General features: G+C 41.4%; 1 protein-coding gene across 1 annotated transcript in view; it reads right to left on the bottom strand.

Annotated features, from left to right (window-relative positions):
• Nucleotides 1–25,291, bottom strand: part of LOC117388170 (cadherin-12-like) — a 281,473-nt gene that overhangs the window by 12,181 nt on the left and 244,001 nt on the right. Inside the window, 2 exon segments of the mRNA XM_033985644.2 lie at nucleotides 951–1,068; nucleotides 10,134–10,255. Of these exon segments, the coding sequence (XP_033841535.2) occupies nucleotides 951–1,068; nucleotides 10,134–10,255 (240 nt within the window).

Below are 25,291 nucleotides of genomic sequence, written 5' to 3'. Positions count from 1 at the left end.
TCACTCCAGCCCCGGCTTCCCGTTCCCGACCCGCTCTCCATCCGTCCTGCCTGCCTCCTGCTTCCCGGATCCTCGTGTATGTGTTATCTGAACTGTTTAAGACTTCTTTCACAAAAACTTGTAAATAAACACTGTCAACCCGCTCTGAGTCCGCATACTTTGGTCCTAACCCACACCGTTACAACATATGGCTTGTTTTTTTTTGGGTTTTTTTTTGTGTTACAAAGGATTTGCAACTTAAGAGGGGGAGTGTTTTGTCCCAGGGCCTCTAGCTCCCCCTACAGTGTGTGTTCTCTCACTCTTTCTATCTCTTTCTCTCGGCCTCTCCTGGTGTGCCCCACAGCTGGCAGCTGATTGACAGCACTGCTCCGCATGTGATTGGAGCAATAATCAATGGCCTGGCGAATCAACACCCTCCACCTGTGGCGCACCACTTTAAAAGGACACGCCTCCTGCTTCTCGGGGCTGCCTGATGTTGTTTTCTGGACCTCATGCCACCTGTCTGACCTTGAACATTGACAGAATTGTAAAATTTGACTTATCTATAACTAAGAAACTTGATCTTTTGTGTTTAACCTTATACCTAAAATTTTGTCTTTGTAGAGCCTCCTTTTGTTTATTTTTATTTGTAGTGTAACTTTAAGTTTTTGGTTATTGTACTCTCACTTATCACTAAATTAAAAAGCTACTTATTATCACAATTTTGTGTTACTCCCTAGGACATGGTTTGTAACATACAGACACATAAGCCACAGGGGAAACCCAAGTCTGTACACGGTGTTGCTGGGCTATAATAAAACTTGTCCTGTTTATAGCTGGTTTAAGACCAGCTTTGGTTTTCTTGGCTTGGCACATATAAGTCATGTTTTTAACCTGATTAGTCATGGTTTAGTCCCAGTCTAGCCCTAGCAGTATACATGGAAAACCTAGCATATATTTGAAATACTCACTTCCAAAGTCTCGTACAGTGAAGTTCTTGCTCTTGCCATCTTCTTTCACAGCTTTGAAGGAGAATTGCTGTCCTGCTGAGGGGAGGTCCTGGTCTTTTGCACTGACTGTTTGGATCACCTGTGAAACAAAAAAACAAAACAAAACAAAACAAACAAATTTACAATGTAACAAATAGTACTTTGAGCTAAGTAACTTATGCATTATGTGCTATCCCCCTGTGGACATTGAAAGTGTTTGTCAGGACTTCAGTATAACTATCTACAGTATACACACGGGACAAAATTGTTGGTACCCTTCGGTTAATGAAAGAAAAACTCACAATGGTCATGGGAATAACTTGAATCTGACAAAAAGTAATACGTAAAAATCCTATGAAATTTAACCAACGAAAGACTCATGAAACAGGCCTAGACAAAAATGATGATACCCCTAGAAAAAAACTGAAAATAATGTGACCAAAGGGACATGTTAGTCCAAGGTGTGTCCACTAATTAGCATTACAGGTGTCTACAATCGTATAATCACTCAGTGGGCCTATATAGGGCTACAGGTAGTCACTGTGCTGTTTGGTGACATGTTGGGTACCACACTCATCTTGGACCAGAGGAAGCAAAGGAAAGTGTTGTTTCAGGATATAAGAAAGAAAATTATAGACAAGCATGCGGAAGGTAAAGGCTATAAGACCATTTTCAAGCAACTTTATGTTCCTGTGACTACAGTTGCACATATTATTATTATTCAGAAATTTAAGATCCATGAGACTGTAGTCAACCTCCCTGTACGTGGCCACAGGAGGAAAATTTCTGACAAATCAAAGAGACGGATAATACGAATGGCAACAAAAGAGCCCAGAAAAACGTATAAAGAGATTAAAGGTGAACTTCAAGCTCAAGGAACATCAGTGTCAGATGGCACCATCTGTCGTTGTTTGAGCCAAAGTGGACTTAATGGGAGATGACCAAGGAGGACACTATTGTTGAAAATAAATCATAAAAAAGCCAGATTGGAATTTGCCAAACTACAAATCTTCTGGGAGAATGTCCCAAGGACAACTGAGACAAAAATTGAACTTTTTCCAAGGCATATCAGCTCTATGTTCACAGACAGAAAAATGAAACATGAAGAACACTATTCCTACTGTAAAACATGGAGGAGGCTCTGTTATCTTCTGGGACTATTTTGCTGCATCTGGCACAGGGTGTCTTGAATCTGTGCAGTGTACAATGAAATCGCAACACTATCAAGGTATTCTAGAGAGAAATGTGCTGGCCAGTGTCAGAAAGCTTGGTCTCAGTCATGGGTCTTGCAACAGGACAATGACCCAAAACTCACAGCTAAAAACACCCAAGAAGTGAAGCTGAAAACTGAATTCCCTATTATTCTGAAGTGACCTTCTATGAGCCCTGACCTAAATCCTATTGAGCATCTTTGGAAGGAGCTGAAACATGCCATGTAGAAAAGGCAACCTTCAAACAACAATACAACTGGAGCAGTTTGCTCATGAGGAGTAGGCTAAAATACCTGCTCAGAGGTGCAGAAGTCTCATTGACAGTTACATGAATCGTTGGATTGCAGTGATTGCCTCAAAAGGTTGTGCAACACCATCATTTTTTCCAGGCCTGTTTATTTTATTTTTTTTAATAATTGTTTTGAAGCATGGTGGAAAAGCAATGTCTGACTTTCATTGGTTAAATTTCATATAAGTTTTATTTATTATAAATTTTGTCAGATTCAAGTTATTTCTGTGACCACTGTGAGTTTTTCTTTCATGAACCATGTGTATACCCCAGCCAAGAACCCTCTCCCTGGGTATGCCCTCTCTCTACCCTGCCTGTTCTTATGGCTCATTTCCCGGTCTCTTGTGTCTAAGACAAGCTAACAGTGTATTGCTCATTATCAAAAATGTAAAACTACACAACAAGAAAGAGACAGAGATAATGCTTTGACTGGAATGTTCCAGAATAAGGCATTTAAATTAGTTATCTCTTTGGTGATGCACAGCTGATCCCAGTAGACCAGTAGATCAGATATGTTAAGAGCTGAGCCTACTCACAGTAAGAATGAATGCTTTTTCATGTATAATTTAAGCCATAAAACATCGATATTTGAATGAAAAAGATATACTAGCTTAATGCCAAACTCTTATTCCAGGCAAAGCATAAACATTGCTATGGAGACAAGAACGTGCATCCCCCATTATAAAGTTACATAGTTCACCTTTAAATGCACATAACTGCTGACATGCCTTAGTATACATACATGCAATTACTAATCAAATATATCAGTAATAAATGTTCTATAGTTATAGATGTCTTATTTGAAACCTCCACTGTGTCTTTCTACGTACCACTACTGCCCATTAGTTTGTACAGTGCGTCAAAGCTTTTCACTTAAGCACTCAGCCTCATGCACGCTGATAGGTGCAAGTGCTTTAACCTTAAATATAATTTAGATAATTAAATAAAGTCAGACTCAACTCATCCTGAACTTGCAAAGTAGCATTATAAAAATAAATTATAAGAAAAAAAAAAAATTGTTTTATATGTGCCCAGTGCATTTCAGTGTATTTTTCTTTAAGGACTTTTTCATTTCATAGTTGCATTTTAGCTGCATGGATACAGCCATGGGAGCGACATGGGCCATTCTCCTGTGGATCCACCACCTGCGGGAAGACCCATGCGGGGCCGGTGCGGAAAGATCTGGGAGGCAGTTGAAGGCAGGAGCCTCAGCAACTGGATCTCTGGACATGTAGGCTGGCTCTGGGAATATGGAATTTCACCTTGCTGGGGGGAAAGGACCCTGAGCTTCTGCGGAATGTTGAACGTTACCAACTAGATATAGTTGGCTTCACCTGGACCCACAGCTTGGGCTCTAGAACCCAATTACTTGAAAGGGGCTAGACCCTCCATTTCTCTGCCATTGCCCATGGGGAGAGGCGGTGGGTTGGTGTGGACTTGCTTATTGCCCCACAGCTCAGCCACCAAGTGTTGGAGTTCTGTGCTATTCACGGTTTGTCCATAACAAACACCATGTTCAAGCAAAAGAGCGTCAGTGCATGTGGCACCAGGACACCCTAGGTTGATCGACTTTGTTCTCATGTCTTCTGACCTCATCTGGACACTCGGGTAACGAGAGAGGCAGAGCTGTCAACCGATCACCACCTGGTGGTGAGCTGGATTTGCTTACAGACCCAAGTGCACTGTGAGGGTCTGTTGGGAATGTCTAGCGGAGCCCTCTGTCAGCAGGATCTTCAACTCACACCTCCGGGACAGCTTCTCCCAGATCCCAGAGGAGGCTGGGGCTATGGATTCCGAATGGGCCATGTTCTCTATCTCTATTGTCGATATGGCCACTCATAGCTGTGGTTGTAAGGTCTGCAGTGCTTGTCATGATGGTAATCCTCAAACCCGGTGAAGCACACCAAAAATAAGGGATGCCGTCAGGCTGAAGAAGTCCTAACAAACCTTGTTGGCTTGTGGAACTTCTGAGGTAGCTGATGAGGACCTGTGGGCATGCCGTGACTTGTGCAGTCATAGAGGCAAAAACTCAGGGTTGGGAGGAGTTTGGGAAGGCCATGGAGGAGGACTATCAGTTGGCCTCAAAGAGATTCTGGCAAACAGTCTGATGCCTCAGGAGGGGGAAGCAATGCTTCTTTGAGGATCTCCTAATCCCACCGTCAGGTCTTCTGAGGAGGAAGCAGAGATTGGGGAACTGGAGCAGACTCACCTGTCACCTTTGCTGAAATCACTGAGGTGGTTGGAAAGCTCCTTGGTGGCAAGGGTCCAGGGGTGGGTCCATCCTGAGTATCTTAATTCTCTGGGTTTTGTGGGCCTGTCTTGGGTGACACGTCTGCAAAATTGCGTGTGGTTGGGGACAGTAATGCTGGAGTCGCAGCCCAGGATAGTAGTCCCTCTGTTTAAGAAGGTGGAACAACAGGGAAATCATAGCCCTCAGCCTTTCCAGTAAGGTCTATTCCAGGGCACTGGAGAGGAGAAACTTCAAATTCAGGCGAAGCAGTGTGGTATTCGTCCCAGTTGCGAAACACTGGCCCAGTGCTATACTCTCCATTGGATGCTCGAGGGGTTGTGGGAGTTTGCCCAACCAGTCCACATGTGCTTTGTGGATCTGGAGAAGGTATAATAATAATAATAATAATAATAATAATAATAATAATAATAATAATAATACATTTTATTTGTTAGGCGCCTTTCAAGGCTCTCAAGGTCGCCGTACATACATACATACACAATACTAATTGAACAATGTAAAATGATTAAAAATACATTTTTAACAAATATAGATTAAAAGACAAAGCAGTTATGGTCAGAGTGGCCAGGGTGAGAAGGCCTTTCTAAACAGATGAGTTTTGAGTTTAGATTTGAAGTGTGGGAGTGAGTGTGTGTTGCGGAGGTCATGGGGGAGGGAGTTCCAGAGCTGGGGAGCAGAGCAGCTGAAGGCTCTGCTCCCCATAGTGACAAGATGGGCCGGAGGGACAGTGAGGTGCAGGGAAGAGGAGGAGCGGAGGGAGCGGGCAGGTGTGGAGATGTGAATGAGGTCAGACAGGTATGGAGGGGCCAGGTTGTGGAGAGCTTTGTATGTGAGGAGTATCATTTTGTAGTGTATGCGGTGCGTGATGGGGAGCCAGTGGAGCTGTTGCAGGACAGGTGTGATGTGGTGATGGGAGGGGAGGGTGATGGGAGGCAGCTGAGTTTTGGACCAGTTGGAGTTTATGGAGTGATTTCTGTGGGAGTCCGAACAGAAGAGAATTGCAATAGTCAATACGGGAAGTGACCAGGCTATGGATGAGGATGGCGGTGGTGTGTGGGGTGAGTGAGGGACGGAGGCGGTGGATGTTTCTGATGTGGAAATAGGCGGACCGGGTGATGTTGTTGATATGGGAGGTGAAGGAAAGTGTGCTGTCGAGGATGACACCCAGATTCTTTACCTGAGGGGAGGGGGAGATAGAGGAGGAATGGATATGGAAAAAGGATTTATTTTGCTTAGGGTTGATTTGGTGCCGACGAGTAGGAGTTCTGTTTTATTGCCGTTAAGTTTGAGGAAGTTTGAGGTGAACCAGGTTTGTATTTCAGTGAGGCAGTCTGTCAGGGAGGAGGGTGGAAGTGTAGAGTTGGGTTTACTGGAAATGTAGAGCTGGGTGTCATCCGCGTAACAGTGAAAGTGAATGTGGTGTTTTCTAAAGATGGAACCAAGGGGGAGAAGATAGATTAGAAAGAGCAGAGGACCGAGGACAGAACCCTGAGGAACAATTGACGTGACAGGGAAGGGGTGTGAGGTGAATGACTTGAGCTGAATAAACTGAGAGAGATCTGAGAGGTAGGAGTGGAACCAGGAGAGGGGAGTACCAGAGACACTGATGGAGGAAAGTCTGTCAAGGAGGATGGAGTGTGAAATGGTGTCAAATGCTGCACTGAGATCTAGCAGGAGGAGGATGGAGAGTGAACCAGAGTCAGCAGAGAGGAGGAGGTCGTTTGTGATTTTCAAAAGGGCAGTTTCAGTGCTATGGAGGGGACGGAAGCCAGATTGAAATTGTTTGTAGATGTTATTGGAGGAAAGATGAGTGTGGAGGTGGGCAGCAACTGTTTTCTCAAGGAGTTTGGAAATGAAGGGTAGGTTTGAAATGGGACGAAAGTTATTGAGGTCAGAGGGATCAGAACCGGGTTTTTTGAGTATCCGAGTGACGGCAGCAGTTTTGAGGGTGGAGGGAACAGTACCGGAGGTGAGAGAGGAGTGAATGATTTCAGTTATGAGGGGGGACAGTGCAGGGATGGAGGTTTTGATGAGGACAGTAGGGAGAGGGTCTAGTTGACAGGTGGAGGATTTGGAGTTCCGAATGAAAGTAGAGATTTGGGTGACAGAGGGCAGGGTGAAAGAAGAAAGCAGGTGCATTGGGGAAGCGGAAGATGAAACAGGTGGGTTTGAAACAGAGGGGTTGAGTTGCTGATGAATCAGTCCTTGATATTACGGAACTGTATAGTGCGAGGTGGGTTGGATTTTTTGAAACACAGGTTGATATTGAATGAAATTAGCAGGTGGTCAGAGAAGGGGATGTAGTGGGTTTGAAGGTCCAATGGGGTTATTCCAGTACAGCATATTAAGTCCAGGGAGTGTTTTTTGTTATGTGTGGGAAAATTGACGTATTGTTTAAAACCAGAACTGTCCAGACAAGAGGTGAATTCTTTGGTGAGTGGGTTGTTGTATTTGACCATGTCCCTCGTGGTGCCCTTTTAAGGGTGCTCCAGGAGTATGGGATCCGGGGCCTTTGCTAAGGGCTGTTCAGTCCCTGATTGATTGGAGCAGGAGCTGTGTTGCCATTATCCATCAGTAAGTCAGACCTGTCTCCACTGCATGTTGGATTCCGCCAGGGCTGCCCTTTGTCACCGGTTCTGTTCATTGCATTTATGGACAGAATTTATAGGCTCAGTCAGGGGCCAGAGGGGGTTCTGGTTCAGGTACCTCAGGATCTCATCTCTGCTGTCTACAGATGATGTTGTCCTGATGTCTTCATTGAGCCAGGACCAGCAGCAGGACCTGCGGCAGGCACTGCGATGGTTTGCAGCCGATTGTGAAGTGGCTGGGATGAAAATCAGCTCCTCCAAATCCGAAGCCATAGTTCTCGTTGGGAAAAGGGTGGCTTGCCCTCTCCGGGTGGGTGGAGAGTCCTTGCCTCACATGGAGGAGGTCAAGTATCTCAGGGTCTGGTTCCTGAGTGAGGGAAGGAATATTGAGAGATTGACAAGGAGTAAGTGATCTGCAGTGATGCCGTCTCTGTATCAGACTGTTGTGGTAAAGAAGGAGCTGAGTCGAAAGATAAGGCTATCCATTTAAGAGTCATGGGCTCGACACACGGGGAGCGACGTCGCTCAACCTCTCCATTTATTTTCAATGGTTTCTGTGCGACACTGCGAAAATCTCTCTCACCTCCATGACAAGCGAAAGTCGTGCATGTGAAAACCTCGCGCACGTGCATGTCGACGTGCACACGCGGGCCTGCGACACGACTAATGAAAGTTGAAAAATGTTCTACTTTTATCGCTGTCGCCTGCACAACAGCCAAACAGCGAGAGTTTGATTGACGAGCCAATGCACTGTCCAGTTCAGAAACATCATGGAGGAGAAAATTATACTCACGGTGTCGGATTTCCCAATTCTTTTTGACATATCTCAAAGAGACTACCGAGATATATCAAAAAAAGCAGCTGCCTGGGAACTCGTTTGTGCCAGGGTGAATATGAGTGGTAAGTTAACATGCACAAATTTGTTAATTCAGATAAATTTATGGAGGCTAATAACCAAATGTATTAAAGACTGATTCAACATAAAAAAAAAATATATATATATTTATTTAAGGTTGTTACATTAAACAGAATTAGCTGCAGAATAGGGTGGACCCAGGATCGCTTTTTGTTTTTGTTTTGTAGAGTGCAACCAATTGTAATATTTTAGTCAAATGAAGCAAAACTTTACGAGATTTCATTTTAGCATCTTTTTCCCATCTACCGCTATTAACCTCAAAATTCCCTCCCAATAAACAGCCAATCAGACGTGTAGGAGGCTCGCGATCTGCTCTGGAACAGAACGCGACGTGACAAGCTGCCGCTAATCGCTGCAGTTTGTCGCTGCCCGTGTGTTCGATTTTAAAGCCCATGCAATGAGTGTCGCTGCACGCTGTCGTTAGTCGCTCCCCGTGTGTCGAGCCCATCAATCTACGTTTCTACCCTCACCTATAGTCATGAGCTTTGGATAATGACTGAAAGGATAAGAATGTGGATACAAGCGACCAAAATGAGTTTCCTTTCCAGGGTGGTTGGATGCTCCCTTAGGGATAGGGTGAAGAAATCAGTCACACAGTAGGAGCTCAGAGTAAAACCACTGCTCCTGCACGTCAAGAGGTGCAGATGAGGTGGCTCAGGCATCTGTTCAGGATGCCTCCCCATGGAGGTGTTTGGGGCATGTCCCACTGGGCGGAGACCCTGGGGAAGACCCAGGACACGCTGCAGGGACTATGTCATTTGGGTGACCTGGGAATGCCTTGGGGTCTCACGGGAGGAGCTGGAGGACATGTTTGATAAGCGGGGGGAAATGGATGCATACAGCCATGCATAGGCAATGCATTGTAGACCATAAAGGTAGAGTTTGAATAGCTTGTTGAATATTGTCAGTAATTCCATGCATTATTAAATCTAGTTTCATTTAGTTAATCTGTTACCTATACACAGAGGAACTCCTGTTATTATAGAAATTAACTTGTAATAGTTGAGAAGCTTGCACATTCACAACGTTCCAGCCAAGGCAGTTCTGACCAAGCATAGCTTAAGATCTTTTTTTTTTTTGGCTTTAAATGATCTGAAACCACCAGTTTTGGTTCTGTAAATAAACACAAACTAAGCATTTGGACAGTTTTGCCCATTGAGAAATTTGGACTCCAGGTCATAAAAACAGGGCTAAGACCATGTTGCAGAGTCATATTTTCAAAAATAGAATCATGAGGTCAGCATTTCTCCAGCCAAACAAGTTTTGTCATGTGGCCGAAACCCTATGTCACAGAGCTACCTCAAAAAGGTTGATCTTTGAGTGGTTCAGGGTAGCCGGCCTGCAGTGGTCGGTGAGCAGAACCGTTGGCTGGGGCGGGGCAACACATGTCACCCCTCTTCTATCTCGCACCTCATGTTTGTGGAAAACTTGGTGCTAAATCACTTGCAGATGACCTAATTTGCAAAGGAATCCAACTAGAGGTGTTTGGCACATTTTTGACGCAGTGACACAGTGTGTTTTTAATGCTTTGATGCACTCTGTCACATTGCATGTAAATGACATATCAATATATACACCCTTCTTAACACAATGCCATTTTAACCCCTATGCATATATATATATATATATATATATATAAATAAGATAATGAAAAAACAAACAAACACAAAAAGCAAAGCATTGGTCCTTAAGTTCTGCCCTTGAGCAAACAATTTGTTAAATTATAACGCTTTCCACCCGTCTCTTGTCACTTTGTCACATCTTTTCAACTTTACACAATCCCCTGGCGTTGATTGGGGCCTGTGCCAAATGTACAGATATCATTCTGTCACATGTGTTACACTGTGAAGTTCTGTGTAGTCTAAATATAAAGTGCATTCTAGTTATAATGTGTCTTCATTGCACTGTACCTGTCCCTGTTTGGCGTTCTCGCACACAAAGGTCTCATAGGGGCTGGCGAGCTCTGGAGGAAACTCATTGATGTCGAGGACGTGAACAGTCACAGCCACTCTGCTGGTTAACACTGGGCTGTCTGCAAGATACAAAGGGAGGGCTTAACTGCTGACATCTGCTGGAGAGAGACAGGATTACAGGCTGAGATTTGAACTGCAACCGTAAATGAATTTGGTGACATAGCCATAAATACAAGCAAGCTGAGGCAGAAGTAAACATTAAATGGTTAAAAAATGAAATTCAGAAAATTTTTTAACTGATCTTTATGAGGGCTAAGCCATAACATCTATAAGGCCACATGATATAAGATGATATTTAGTAATAGTCCACTTAATTTTGAAAACTTTTTTTTTTTAATCCTAGTTTAGTTGGGAGTTACAGCATGTGCACTTATAGCTTGTCCTTGAACACTGTATTCTTTATGGACAAACCATGACTAGTACAGAAGTTCATAACAAAACACTGCTTGGGTTCACATCAGGAAGGCCGTTCCTGGTCAATGAACTGTCCAGTACCCCTCTCAGGGACTCCATGAAGGTTGGACAGTCTGCTTTGCTGTTCAGCCTGTTCCCAACCCGAAGATGCATGACTCTTGTTCACTGGGGTAAGCTGTGGCACTATAAGCAAACTCACACAAGCTCCCAGTGGGCAACGCCAGAGAAGTGGAGAGTCCAACGCTTGTCAAGGAGTTGGATTCCAGAGCCAAAGCTGTGCATGGAGGCAATGTTCCCTCTAATTTTTCACGAGTCTGAGCAAACACACAAACTCCCTGAGCGGTCCCATGGACCACTGTGAGCGACATCAGATGTGCGCACTGTGGTCATGCTGCATCGCATCCATCCAAGTTAAATGGTTTATTAAAAGAATCAAATTACCGCATTTACATTTCTGTTGTAAGACTTTTAATTAAGGGCTTTAGCCCACTTATACAATGGAAATGACAAAAATCTTGCTCATGACCTGTGTAGTATGTTAATGCTATTGGAAATATACATCAGAGAAATAAGCACCTATATTCTGTTCAAAAAACATTTAAAATACTGGTTCATAACACATCAAACATGTCTGCATTAACAATACTAATGACTTCCCTCTGACTAACCAGACGAGCACTTGTGTTTTCTCTTGAGTTGGATGTTGTGGAATCGCTGTGGACTGTCTTATATGATGCCTGTGTTTTGTTTGTCATTTCTGAACACTTTTGTTGACAGTGTTTGTTATATCTGTTTTTAATGTTTTTTTTTTCTATAGTATATTGTAATTTTCACTGTATAATATTTTTACTCTTGTTTTTAGGGAGACCCTGTCTGCCATCTGTCCAGGGACAACAGATGAAAAATAGCCTTTTGGCTAATTCTGGTGCATTTGCAGCAATGCTATTAATGTACACTGTCCCTGTTAAATAAACCAATAAATAAATAAGTATAAATATTTAATTTTAACTATGGCAAAACATGAGCTTCCAACCAAACCAAGACAACTCTAAACTCCAATGTTGAAAACACACTTAACATTTTTATGATAAAGCTCGGACTTGTATTATGAGTATAAGCCATTGTGTGAAGCTTTTGCTGTGCACTGAGTGAGATTGTCCTACTGTGGTCTGGGAGACAGTCCGGTAACTCTTTTTTCAGTATATGACGCGATCATTTGATTTTTACAACTCATAAACTAGTGACAGTATTCAATGACCAATACACACTGAGAGGAATCTGTATCTGCACACCCAGCTGCTCTATTACTGTACATTTACATATCATATCAAAACACAATATATAATGTGTATTTGTATATAAAATATATTCCAAACAAGTGGTATGGATCAAAATAAATATATATTTACAAACCACACACTGCAAACAGTGAACAAACACACACACTTCAAAATGTAAACAAACGCTGGAATACACTGTACATGTGACAGTGTGACAGTCATTCTGTGACAGAGGTTGGAGGATCGAGTTCCGCTCGGACCAACTTCTGTCATTGTGTCCTTAGTTCTGTCATTATGTCCTTAGGCAAGACACTTCACTCAAGTGGTGTGTGCGTGATGATTGGTGGTGGTCGGAGGGGGCGCAGATTGGCATTAGCTAATGCTAATGATTACACATAATACACATTTGACCCACAATTAAGTCAATAGCAGAATAAACCACGCTTACCGATCAGGAACAGCATCCAGTCCATCAAAACATAAGGTGCTCTCCTCCTGACTCCACCATGAGATTTTCACGAACCGCTCTGGGTCCAAGATACCTCTAGTTTAACTTGTACAAAAATCCACAGTGTCCTCGGTCGCGTACTTCCTTTGTTTTGTCCATTTTGTCATGTTTAAAACACAAAACTGCTGCAAAACAGTGCGTAAAATTACGCAATTACGTGTGCGCCACGACGTCGGCCACGTCGGCTAAAACACTGGCCGTGTCCCAATTCGCCAAACAGGCCTTAGGATCACCATTTGAAGTGTGCATCGAAGGGCAGTTACGTAATTTCCGGCGTGACAAGGGCTGTCCCATTTCAGTGCACCCTACTGAATGCGCCCGACAAACCTGCCCTTCCCTTTCCACCGTTTCCATGGAGATCGGACGTAACCGAAGCGTGCATCCATACACACTTCACGCACTTCTGTATCCCATCATGCACCGCAACTACGCAAAAAAGAGAAGAAAATGGAGTCCGCTGCACAATACACATTCAAATGTTCATACTGGTTTACCTCATCTATAACAGTGCGACATGAAACTGTTAAATCTGAATAAAGATAAGTACAGGCCGTGTGTTTGATGATTAAAAAGGAGGGGAGTTACATGGAATAAAGGAATGTGCAGTTATTGCTAGACAATAAGAAGACGTTATTATCAATTATTATTGCAATAAGAATCATGTAAGAATGTTCGTTTCTATTGTAAGCATCAAAGACCAAGAGACTGAAACATAAAGTCAGAAGGTTTAATGAGTTCCACACAGGTAATGTGAACAATGAAGCAACAGACTCTCCAGAAGGGACAGAAGAGAGTCCTGAGACATACACAAAATCTTCATGTGTTCCGGTACATTCCATATGTCTGCGCCCCTCGTGGGCACGTGTCATTTGCCTTAGTGTTAGTAAGTCAAGATACTAGTTTGATGTAACCCTAGAAAATACTTTACAATAATAATATGAAAAGAACTGGCACAGCATAGAAGGGAAACAGTGCCCTCTACTGTTATTAAAGTGGTGTAGCAACTGGCCAAAATACCGAATGTTAAACTGCAATATCCCACTATATGTACAACTAATCAGTGTTCTCTGGTTTATAGACTATGAATGTAAAAATTATATTGTTACCTCTGTCTCTGTTATTACGTTTTCACAAGGTATATTTTGTTAAAGTTATGAAGTAGCTACAATTGAATAAAAAAAAATCACCTTGAAACTTATATTTGCCTATTGATATTCAATCTAAACAAAAAGAAACGGCTGTGACGACGACATCTTGACTTTTCTTCTATTAAATAATAAATCATTAAAAATAACGTACGTATCGTACGCTCAAAGACAGCGGTGGAAGTGCGGTCCGTGGTGTAGGCCTGTCCCACTTCATCAAGATGGCGGCTACACTGAGGAGGGCAGATTCTTGTCCGGAACCTTCAAACTACACTTTGAAGAGTACTTCGAATTGACCCTTCAAAAGGTGCATTTGGCAAATTGGGACATGGCCACTGATAGCGGCACATGAGGACGCCTGTCAATGACATTGATAAGCTGCGCAAATATGTATGTGAATCGCATAATTGGCTGGAGCAGCTCGTCCCCGGTCACACTCACTGATTCACATTGAAAAATAGCGCAGAATGAATTGTTGCGTGATTATTTTATTTTCAACTCCGGTTCGATTTTTTTTGTGCGCAACACAGATTTTCTGTGCGCAGAGACCGTGTCAGCAGTGCGCAATTGCGCACGTGCGCAGCTTAGAGGGAACAGTGCATGGAGGAAAGGCCAACTATATTTAATCATTAACCCTCAAACTCCTGCACAAGCTCAGGCTCCTTCCCTCCAAATGAAGTGTCATTCCATGTCCCCAGAGCCAGTTTCTGTGTCCTGAGATTCAGTTTTTGAGTCCCTACCTGCCACCCAGTTTTTGAGTCCCTACCTGCCACCCAAATCTGGGAGGAGGAGCTGCAGGAAGTGTCCAGGGTGGGGGACGTCTGGGAGTTCTTGCTTAGACTGCTGCCCCTGCGACCCAGCCCCGGATAAGTAAAAAAGGTGAATGAATGAACAACACATTATTGTAGTCATTTTCAAATCTTTAGCTCCTGTTTCACCATGTGGCCATCTTTTCGCTCTAAGGCTTAAGTCTTACAATCTCTTTTCCCCATAAGCCTGCATTTGAATTCCTCACAGGTCTCACTGCATGTGTCTGCTGCATGCGTCTGCATTAACAACAGGAGGATAATTTATAAAGGCTCTCGACCACAATGAATAAGATATTTTCATTTGATGTTATTATATTCTATATTATATTCTAACAGTAGAGTACAGTATAGTTTAACATTGAAGTGGAGAGTAGGTAGGAATTTTGTCATAGTCGAAGTAAGATTCAAATATCTTGACCTTATGGTTTATGGTTAATATAGGATTGCTCAGATTACTTTAATCTGATTATGCGCTTTGAGCACCTTGAAGGTGGAAAAGCACTATAGAAAAATGTGACCATTATAACAGCCTGACACAAAGTTTAAAGTGGAACTAAATACTAAGTCTATACAGTGTTTTATAGCATTGTACTGTTCTTAGTCGATTTTGGCAATTCCCACGCAAACTCGGTAACTTTTCCTCACTCTGCCCAGTTTAGCAGCTCTATTTGAAATCTGGTTGTGGATGAAGTTTAAGTATTTAGTCACACTTTCAATGTGCAGGTGTCTGCTTGTCTCCATTGAGATCTTATATTTTTGCATAGAAACACAGTATGACACCAAACTTATCTATCGCCATGGAGACATGCATGTGACCCCATCCAGCCAATTTAGAGGTAAAAATCTGTGGAGAGGTGACCTAGCTAAAAGTGAAAATTAATGTTTTGTTTCATACACATGCAATTTCATAAATGCATGGGTGATAATGCTTTACTGTGGAACATTCCAGGTAAAGTGTCAAGTGGAGACATGCATATGCTGTCACTATTATGTATAGTATGCTTTATCCAAGCCATAAACATTTCAATACATTACATAATATTATGCAGCCCTCTGAATGCACCCCATATATTACATTCCATACCAATCATACAATATAATACATTTCACTGGAGAGGCCTGCCAAACCCTGTTGATGTCCTGGGTTTGTCTCAGAATGTGCAGCTCATATCAATGATCACATGAGAGGTCCCTGGAGGAGGACTGGAGCAAAGAAGGAGAGGAGGAGGAGTAGGAGGAAGAAAAGGAGGAGGAAGAGGAGGGGTTCTGACTGTACTGGATACACTGTATTTGGATGGTTGGATTGTAAAGAGCATAGCATTATGAGGAATGATAGATAATACACAGTCTGAAAAGTAAAACTGAGTAAAGACAAAAAGGTGACATATACACCAGAATACACCACTGCCTCTAGCATCTGAAAGTTTGTTTAGTTAGTTTAGTTTATTAGTTTATTTGAAGGGACAGTGTGCAAAAAAACATTAATAGATGCTTTGCACCAGATTATAGCTGAAGCTAGTTTCCGTCTGTAGTCCCTGGTTGGGAAAAGCTGCTTATAAACTCACTGCAGTTAAATAATTAGAATGCTCAGAATCCATAAGGTAAGTGAGGAATAACTTTGGAACAACACATTAAAAAAAAAAAAAATTAAGAAAGTAAAAATCAGGTACAGTGGTTTTAAGTTACTGAAGCAAAAGTAAAATAACATAATAACATAACATAGTAAGGATGGAATATATACCACTATTTCTATAAAATAAATAAATAAATAAAAAGATAAATTGATAGAAGCAAGGGAGCCAATGATTTCATTACAGCACCATTCTGTTAATGCTGTAAAAAATAAGTGATGTAATTGGTTGATTTTATTTATTGTGAATATGTCTGTAGCTATTGATTATTTTTGTAATCAAGTAATTCATCGATTATTGACCTCAATTCATTGAGTAATCTCTTAATATTTTATCTTCCATTAAATATCCTTAAAAGAGTATTAATTGTTGTTGTTACTTGTCCCTAGAATATGTATTACCAATTTACTTGTTAATAGTCCGTACTTAAACAGGCCACATTAAATGTGAACTACATTTACAGTTTGTATTCATTAATTTAATAGAACATAAAGTTTTATGTCCCATCACTTCAGCTAGTCACACGGGAGGAGCTCAGAGTAGAGCCGCTGCTTCTACACGTTGAGAAGAGCCACCTGAGGTGGCTCGGACGTCTGCTCAGGATGCCTCCTGGACGTCTCCCTAGAGAGGTGTTCCTGGCATGTCCCACCAGGAGGAGGCCGTGGGGAAGACCCAGGACACACTGAAGTGACTATGTCTCTCGACTGGCCTGGGAATGCATGGGGAGGAGCTGGAGGACGTGTCTGGGACTCCCTGCTTAGACTGCTGACCCTGTGACATGGTTCCGGATAAGTGAAAGAAAATGGATGGATGAATGAAGGCACTTCAGCTACGACAAAAGTTAAACATCTACGTATGTTCATCTTACCATACTGTGCTTTGAGTTCTGTCTGCAGCACTGAGGTTGAGTCAATTTTGCATGGCTAGCTCTGTGTGCCATTTGCTTGAGTTCACTTCGCCTCTGTGTCTTCGCCTTTACTAATACTGCTGCAACTGCCAATGCTAATACTATCAATATTACTACTACTACGACTACTCAGAAAACGACTACCTCTAGAGTCAAAATAATGTGTACCTCTTGTGTCTACAGTGGTTTCAAAATGCTGGGTTAGTAATTATTTAGAACTATATTATCCTTGTTTATTATCATTTTATACCTGTTTTTCTTTAAACCTGAATGGGCTTTAATCTGATGGTACTTAGAAAATCAAATATTACTGTTGATGTGAAAAGTTGCAGAAGCACTAGTCTGAAAGCCATAACTTGCAATTTTATAGACAATACGCCATGTGGTCCACTAGATGGAGCAGTGGTTTCACAGATTAAATGTGATCTCAGCTCTCCCCTTTATAACACATGCTCTATGTATTTCATCGAGTCAACCACCATATTTAGTCCATGTCCCATAATGCTCCTTTGACCTGTAATGCCACTTTTACTGTATAGGACTTTTTAATTTTACAGCTATTCATATATATATATATATATATATATATATATATATATATATATATATATATATATATATATATATATATATATATATATATATATATATATATATATCTTTGTACACATTCAAGGGCAAATCTATTAAACATATCAGACATTTCACACCATTTAAGAAGAGATCCCATAGAAGCTGCAATCATTAGCATAGAGCTTCCTCTTTGCATATCCGTTGCTAAGGTTATTATCAAGTTTAAATGATCTTCCCCTCTCTTTGACTCCTATAAATTGCCACTTGGATAACATAAAAATGCACAAAAAAGTATTAATAACTCATATTTAGTGTTTCTGTGTAATGCAGTCTCAAGAGAGCCAATTCTATCCTGCAGTGTGACTGCAGACTAGCAATGACCCAGTATCTCTGACAATGACAAAAAAGATAAGGAAAAGTATATAGATTAATAACTGAGGAAAGCTGTCTTTGCTCAGAGAAAAACATGTATGTTGGTGACACTAGGTAATAGGTTACTCCTCACTTACCTTATGCATTCCAAGCATCCTATTCTTATTTAGTTCATAAACTTGTTTCACATCTTTCAGGTACCAGAGTGGAGGTTTGCCGTCAATGTAATGCTAACGACAATTAGCATACTAACAGTGTGTGTCCTGATTATTTGACAATAAAATACTTTATAATTAGATGCAAACAGTACACAGCAGACTTATTTTGACCTTAAAAGCTGCTTTGATAATATAAATTCAAGACACATTTTGCTCAAATACATGGGAAACAAATAGGTACAGGGCCTTTAATATCTTCTCTTTCATTTTTGTCTTTCCCACATTACTTTAGCTTTTTTCCTTGTCAAAACCTGCACACGTGTGAACAATCAGAGAGAAATCAGATTACTCACATTAGAGTAACTGTTAACACCATTATGGGAAGACAAGCTCCTATGTGGGATAAATCACTGGAATATAACTAAAGTGCCTGATATCGAGAAATCCTACCAATGGCTTGAGAAAGCTGGTCTGAAGGACAGCACAGAGGCACTCATCCTGCCTGTGCAGGAGCAGGCCTAGAGCAATAGAGGCCATGATCTACCACACCAGTGTAGGCTGTACAAACAGAGACAATCCAGAACATAACTACAGGGTGTAACTACAGGGTGTAAGGAAAGCATACATGCAGTGGCATAACCAAGTGGAAGGCATAGTCTACAGTACGGACTGGAAACCCCAAGGTCATAATAGGAAACACCTCCAAAGATAGTTGAGAATGATCGAGCCAAGATGCTGTAGGACTTCCAGATACAGACTGACAGAATGGTGATGGACCAACCGGACATTGTGGTGGTGGCTAAACAACAGAGCAAAGCCATTGTGGTGGACATAGCAGTACGACGTGATGGGAACATCAGGAAAAAGGAACATGAGAAACCAGTGGCTACAGCAGTTCACAGGAAAAACATCAGACATCTCAGTCCAAAAAAGCAGCACTAGGAACAGCAAAAATAGCAAAGATTTTTTTTTTTTTTTTCAGTAATGACATTATTTGAAGTACAATCTGAATGCCAGTTGCACAAGGGTATGGTGACTAAGCACAACGGACTGACGAGTACTGCGTCTAGACTTGCCACGACGATAGAGCAGCCTTTTTTTTTTTTTTTTTTTGCTGAAGTTGTGTTCACATAAGTCCCTATAGAGACTTTCAGTGTTTTGCAAAGATGTAAAAACTTTCCAGACACTAAATAGAGGAGTTTGCTTTGCAATTATCTGTGTAGCTCAAGGGTAGAGCTTTTTCCATTTCATATTTAGAAAACATTTTTTTACCTTTATCTAAGCAGCATTCCACATTATTTCTACTCATATAATACCTATATTTCCAATATATAGAAAAAATGTTGAGGAAATTAAAACATAATCTGTATTTGTAAATGAATACTTCAAATACCATTGTATTCGTATGTCTCTGTAGTCCTGTAGTCTGTACTCTATCGTCCATGTAGGTTCCATAGCAAAAAATAATAATAACTCTCTCAACTGGACAAGAGCTTTAGAGCGAAGATGTTTTGCTACTCATCCAAGTGGCCTCTTCAGTTCTTGTTAGATTACTGGTGGGACACTGCCATATGTCACACCAAACACACCTATTTGTTTACAGTTTGTTTGTTGGTGTGAACTGTCTTCACTCTAAAGCTTTTCTAAAACAGAATTGATTTTTTTGTTTCCTTGTATGTTTTGTATTTTTTTTTATTTATTTTATTTATTTGAAGGACGGTGTGCAGATACATTAAAAAGATGGCTGCACCAGATTTAGCAAAATGCTAATTTCCGTAGTCCTTAAAAAAACAACATACATATAAAAAGTGCAATACAAAAGACAATATACAAGTGTGCAAAATTTTCAATACATAGTGCAAACTACAAGTTATTAAAGTGCGAGACATATGCAACAAATATCAAAATAAATACACAGTATAGTCGCTATCAGATGATACCCACGAGGGTAGCATCTGATAGCTCTGTACCTTATTGGTATTATAAATATAAACAAGACAGTAATACGACACTAAGACAGTACAATAACACTCATGATTTGGTCATCTAGTGGCCATCAGATGGTACCCATGAGGGTAACATCTGATGGCTGAATACCCGTCTGGTATAGTTAGTGTGGGCAGGACTGATGGTCAAGAAGCCAGTTTTTGACAGCCCCTGAAAAGCTGTGATAATCTGCTATGTTCTTAAGATTTTCTGGAAGCCCGTTCCATTCCTTGATGGCTTTAAAAGAGAAGGCAGAGTGAGAGAAAACAGACTTTCTTGTAGGAACATTGCAGTCACCCCTAGACACGGACCTTAACACTCTACTTGTTAGTTGAGTGCGAGGCTGTACATAGGTCTTTAGTGGGGGTGGGGCAGCGTCATGCAAGATTTTATGTACCAGGCGAATATCAGAGTACCTGATCAAGTTGTCAAAGCTTAATATTTTAAATTTGTCCAATATGTAGCAATGATGGTAACGTCTGGGCTTTTTATCGAGGATTTTCAACGCCTGATTATGCAATGATCTAAGAGGATTTAATACTGTTATTTTGGCTTGAGACCATGTTGAAATACAATAAAAAAATGTGAGATATAATCATAGCATTGAGATAAGATTTTGCTGCTTCTAATGATAATGAGCTTCTAATGTGTTGGAAGTTAGCGATGTTGAATTTCAAGACATTACAAACCTTTTTAATATGTTTTTTTTTTTTTTTAATTAAGGGTAGGGTCTAAAATGATTCCCAAGTATTTAACTTCCTCGACATTTTTAATCATGCAACTATTCACATAAATATTTGGACATACACTTTGACTTTGTTTGTTTGAGAAGTACATTGTAACAGTTTTGTCAGTATTCAAAGTGAGGAAAGATTTGTTGAACCACTCTATTGCTTTTACCATTGCCACAGATAGCTTAGCTGCGACAGAATTTGTGTCGGGACCGTGTGTAAGGAATACTGTGTCGTCAGCGTACATCACAATATCTACATCGTCACAAATAGAAGGTAGGTCGCTGATGTACAAGTTGAAGAGCAACGGCCCCAGAATGGACCCTTGGGGCACACCTGCTAAGCAAGTAGTAAATGGAGATGTTTTGTCATTTATCCTTACACACTGGTGACGATCTGCCAAGTACGACTGAAACCATCTGACAGTATTTCTTGAGAGTTTGAAATTTTGCATTTTTGTCAACAGCACTGAATGGTTAACAGTGTCAAATGCCTTACGGAGATCCAAAAAAATAGCCCCAACCACCCCTCCCTTGTCCAGACTAGACTTGATCACCTCAAGCAAATAGCAACATGCTGTATCCGTGGAGTGTTTTGGCCGGAAACCAAATTGCATTGGATGCAACATATTTCTGTAGTCGAGGTGGTCAATAAGTTGTTCCGCAAAAAAAATTTTCTATGACTTTGGAGACCACAGGAAGCACACTAATAGGTCTATAGTTCTTGTTATCCATACGATTTCCTGATTTAAAAATAGGTGTCACAATAGCTGTTTTAAAGGAGTCTGGAAACACACATTCACGTAACGACTGATTAATTATGTGCATAATTGGTGCTGCCAAAATAGTCTGCTTCTTTAAGAAAAGCGTGTCAAGTCCCCAAGAGTCTTTTGCTCTGGAGTTTGAAAGTGATGAAATTATGTTAACAACTTTGTCTTCACTCACACCACAAAAATCCATAACGTCCACCTGAGTGGAAAGTGGTCCTCCTCTGTGGCCACATGCCACAATTCCGACAGAGCCAGCAAGTTCAATTCAATTCAATTCATTTATTTTTGTAACGCCCCAAATCACAACAACAGTTGTCTGGAAGGGCGTTCATATTTTGGTTGATGGGGGAAACCGGAGTACCCGGAGGAAACCTATCCAGACACGGGGAGAAACATGCAAAACTCCACACAGAAAGGCCTGGGTGACCCGGGGATCGAACCAAACCCTCTTACTGTGAGGTATGAGTGTTGCCACTCAGCCACCGTGCTGAGTGATGTCGCAGGTTGCTCTGTGTTCGATGGGTTACACAGTTCTGAGATGGAAGTGATAAAATAGTCATTGAACATGTTTGCTACAGTGAGATTATCCTTTATAGTTTCTTGTCCTTCAGGTAAGAGAGCTCGGCTGTTGTATGAGTTTATATTAAGTTCAATAGGTACATTTCCAGTCCGCTCTTTCCCCGAAAGTTTATAGATACACTTCCGTAGCATTTTTCTGTTGCCTTTAGCCTGTTTTATTATTTCTAAGAAAAGTCAGCTTTTGCCCTTCTCAGCTGCCCTATAACGTTGTTTCTAAGACTTTTAAAAATCAGCTGATCCGTGGTCAACCTTGACTTGAGATACTTTTTTAAGGCAGCATCTCGTCCCTTCATTAAAAGCCACACCCGCTCACTAAGCCAAGGTAAAGTTTTTTTACTTTTAAATTTTCGTGACAGTGTTTTTGTAAATTTAGAAAGAATTTGAACAATAGCATTTTTAAGAGTGCTGCAAGCCTGCTCAGTGTCCTGACCATACACTAAATCAATTTGGACGGTGTTTTTTATTTCACTGTCCAAGAGCTCCATGTCACGCTTTGGGATAACAGATATATATGATTTTTCTTGATTTTGATTTTTATAACGAGATTTATTAAGCTTCCTTGAAGCCAGGGTTAAGTTATGATCCGACAAACCAGTAATTAAATTATAAGTTTTATTTATACGATTTAATTTGTTAGTAAATATCAGATCTAGCAATGTTTTTGTGGAGCTGGTTATTCTAGTTGGATTCTTCATCATTTGAGTTAGATTAAATTGTTTGGCTAAGTCCCTTAACTTGTTAGAGCACGCCTTATCGAACCAGTTCCAATTAAAATCACCCATTAAAATGGTCTCCTTATTGTTACGAATTTTAAGTACCTCTTTCAACCTAGCAAAAAATACCTCCTTCTCATTTGGTGGTCTGTATAGCACAACAGTATTAAATGACATTTCAGGTGATAAACACATTGTAACTCCCACACATTCCAAATCGTTATGGGGAAGTTTAATCTGCTTACATTGAATATTGCTTTTAACATATAATAATACGCCTCCACCTTTTTTATGTGGTCTGTCTCTTCTAAATATATTGTAGTTTGGGATAGTGTAGGCACCAGCTGGAGTATTTTTACTCAACCATGTTTCTGAAAGGCCTATATAGTCAGATTTGAATCATGCAATAATTTTTCCACTTGTTCTATTTTGGAAGGTATGCTTCTGATATTAATGTGGCCACCAAAAATCCCCTTTGGTTTAGCTTCAGGATCGCAGAGGATTTTTGCATGATTAACAGTTTGTAGTAGTTTGGTTTGCTGTTGTTTATTTATGACCTTATTTGTTACATGTTTCCATTGTGCACATTTGAGTTTTAGCCCACAATCAGCCGCTGGCTGTTGTGTTAACTGCGGCGCTAACTTGAGGGCGCTGATGGTAGTAGCCCGCGGCCCTCCGCTGATGGTGGTAGCTCCAGGGTTAGCCCGCGGCCCTCCGCTGATGGTGGTAGCTCAGGGGTCAGCCCGCGACCCTCCGCTGATGGTAGTAGCTCCCGGGTCAGCCCGCGGCCCTCCGCTGATGGTGGTAGCTCCCGGGTCAGCCCGCGGCCTTCCGCTGATGGTGGTAGCTCCCGGGTCAGCCCGCGGCCCTCCGCTGATGGTGGTAGCTCCCGGGTTAGCCCGCGGCCCTCCGCTGATGGTGGTAGCTCCCAGGTTAGCCCACGGCCCTCCGCTGATGGTGGTAGCTCCCGGGTTAGCCCGTGGCCCTCCGCTGGTAGTAGTTTTGGGTCTAGCTCGAAGAGCCCCACTGTTAGAGGTGGTAGCTCTAATGCTAGCCCGCTGCTTGCCGATGATAGTAGCTCTGGCGCTATTTGTGTCAAAGCTAAAGCTAGCCCGTCTGGCCCGGTTGCTAGCCCTTGTGGTCCTTGTGGTCCAGGATTCAATTCAACATCACCTGCCAGTAAAAGCATCACTACATAGTATATAAGTGTAGCCCGAACATTCCATGGCCCGTTTTCCGTCGGACGTCTTTCTTGTACTCGTGGATGCCCCTTGTCCAAAAAGTTCGAGTACAGAAGGAGTTGACTGTGAGCTGCTGGGAAGTGGGCTCGTTCATTATCCGTGGGTAGCAACAGGTAGCGATACAGGCAGGTGAGGGCACACACCATTAGTAGCACAGAAAATGTCGCATCTCTTGGTTGATTAAAAACAGATCGCCCATAAAAACATTGGCTTGTCTTTAAAGGAGCTATGGGTTTAAAAGTCTTTAGTTTAAAATGACAATAATCCAAGTACGACAACTGGGACTTTGCTGCGACTTTTGCTACGGCGGCCATCTTGCGTAGGTACTTGAAACATGATTTAAAAATGTACTTAAAGATGTACCATGCAATTTTTTTTCTGGTGGAAGGTCAGCCATCTGCTTGTCTCCACGATGTTATTGCCTGGACAGTTCCATGACATGGTATTAAACTTATGTAACAGGAAAGTTACCTGGTGTACCTTCAAATAAGAGTTTGCCATTACATTTAATCTGACTTATCCAAATACATGACCTTCAGATTTTCATCACTAAAATGCGTAAAGATTCCACAGCATCATCCCAGGGACAGACATCTCACAGTGTATCCAGACCATTCAATCCACTGCACTGTCCCGGTCTATACTGCAGGTCACAGCACAGCTCACCTTCTCTGATGGACCTAAAATGAAAGGTCTGTCTCTCAGTCTCTCTCTCTCTCTCTCTCTGACATGAAGTCTCACATGCACTTTCTCTATCTATCTATCTATCTATCTATCTATCTATCTATCTATCTATCTATCTATCTATCTATCTATCTATCTATCTATCTATCTATCCCTCTCTCTCGTTTCTTCCCTCTCCCTATCCCTCTCTTCCCCTTTTCCTTTTCTCTGTATTTTTTATTTTATTTTTTTTCTTTTCTGGGTTGTCTGATGACAGATGTTTTACAGACAGAGGAGACCCAGTTTCCACAGAAAATAAAACACTGGGAGCCGCAAATACATTTTGACATCTAAAATGAAGATAACACTGTATATATTGTTTGTTTTTTTGTTGTTGTTTTATTTGCTTGTTTGTTTTTTTTACCTTTAGACTTGTAAAACAAAAATAAATAAATACATTAAAAAAATTAAATAAAAGTGTAAACAAGTGTAAACAACTATAGTGTGCTTGTGACAGGGGTCCCCAACCTTTTTTGCACCATGGACTGGAATAATGTAGCGTTCATTTTCATGGACCGGCCTTCTACACGAGTCAGATAAATATGGCAAAAAGAAG

Source organism: Periophthalmus magnuspinnatus, chromosome 20 (genome assembly GCF_009829125.3).
Source record: "Periophthalmus magnuspinnatus isolate fPerMag1 chromosome 20, fPerMag1.2.pri, whole genome shotgun sequence".
Taxonomy (NCBI): domain Eukaryota; kingdom Metazoa; phylum Chordata; class Actinopteri; order Gobiiformes; family Gobiidae; genus Periophthalmus; species Periophthalmus magnuspinnatus.
The sequence above is the reverse complement of the archived record's forward strand: the minus strand, read 5'-3'. Positions and strand labels throughout refer to the sequence as shown.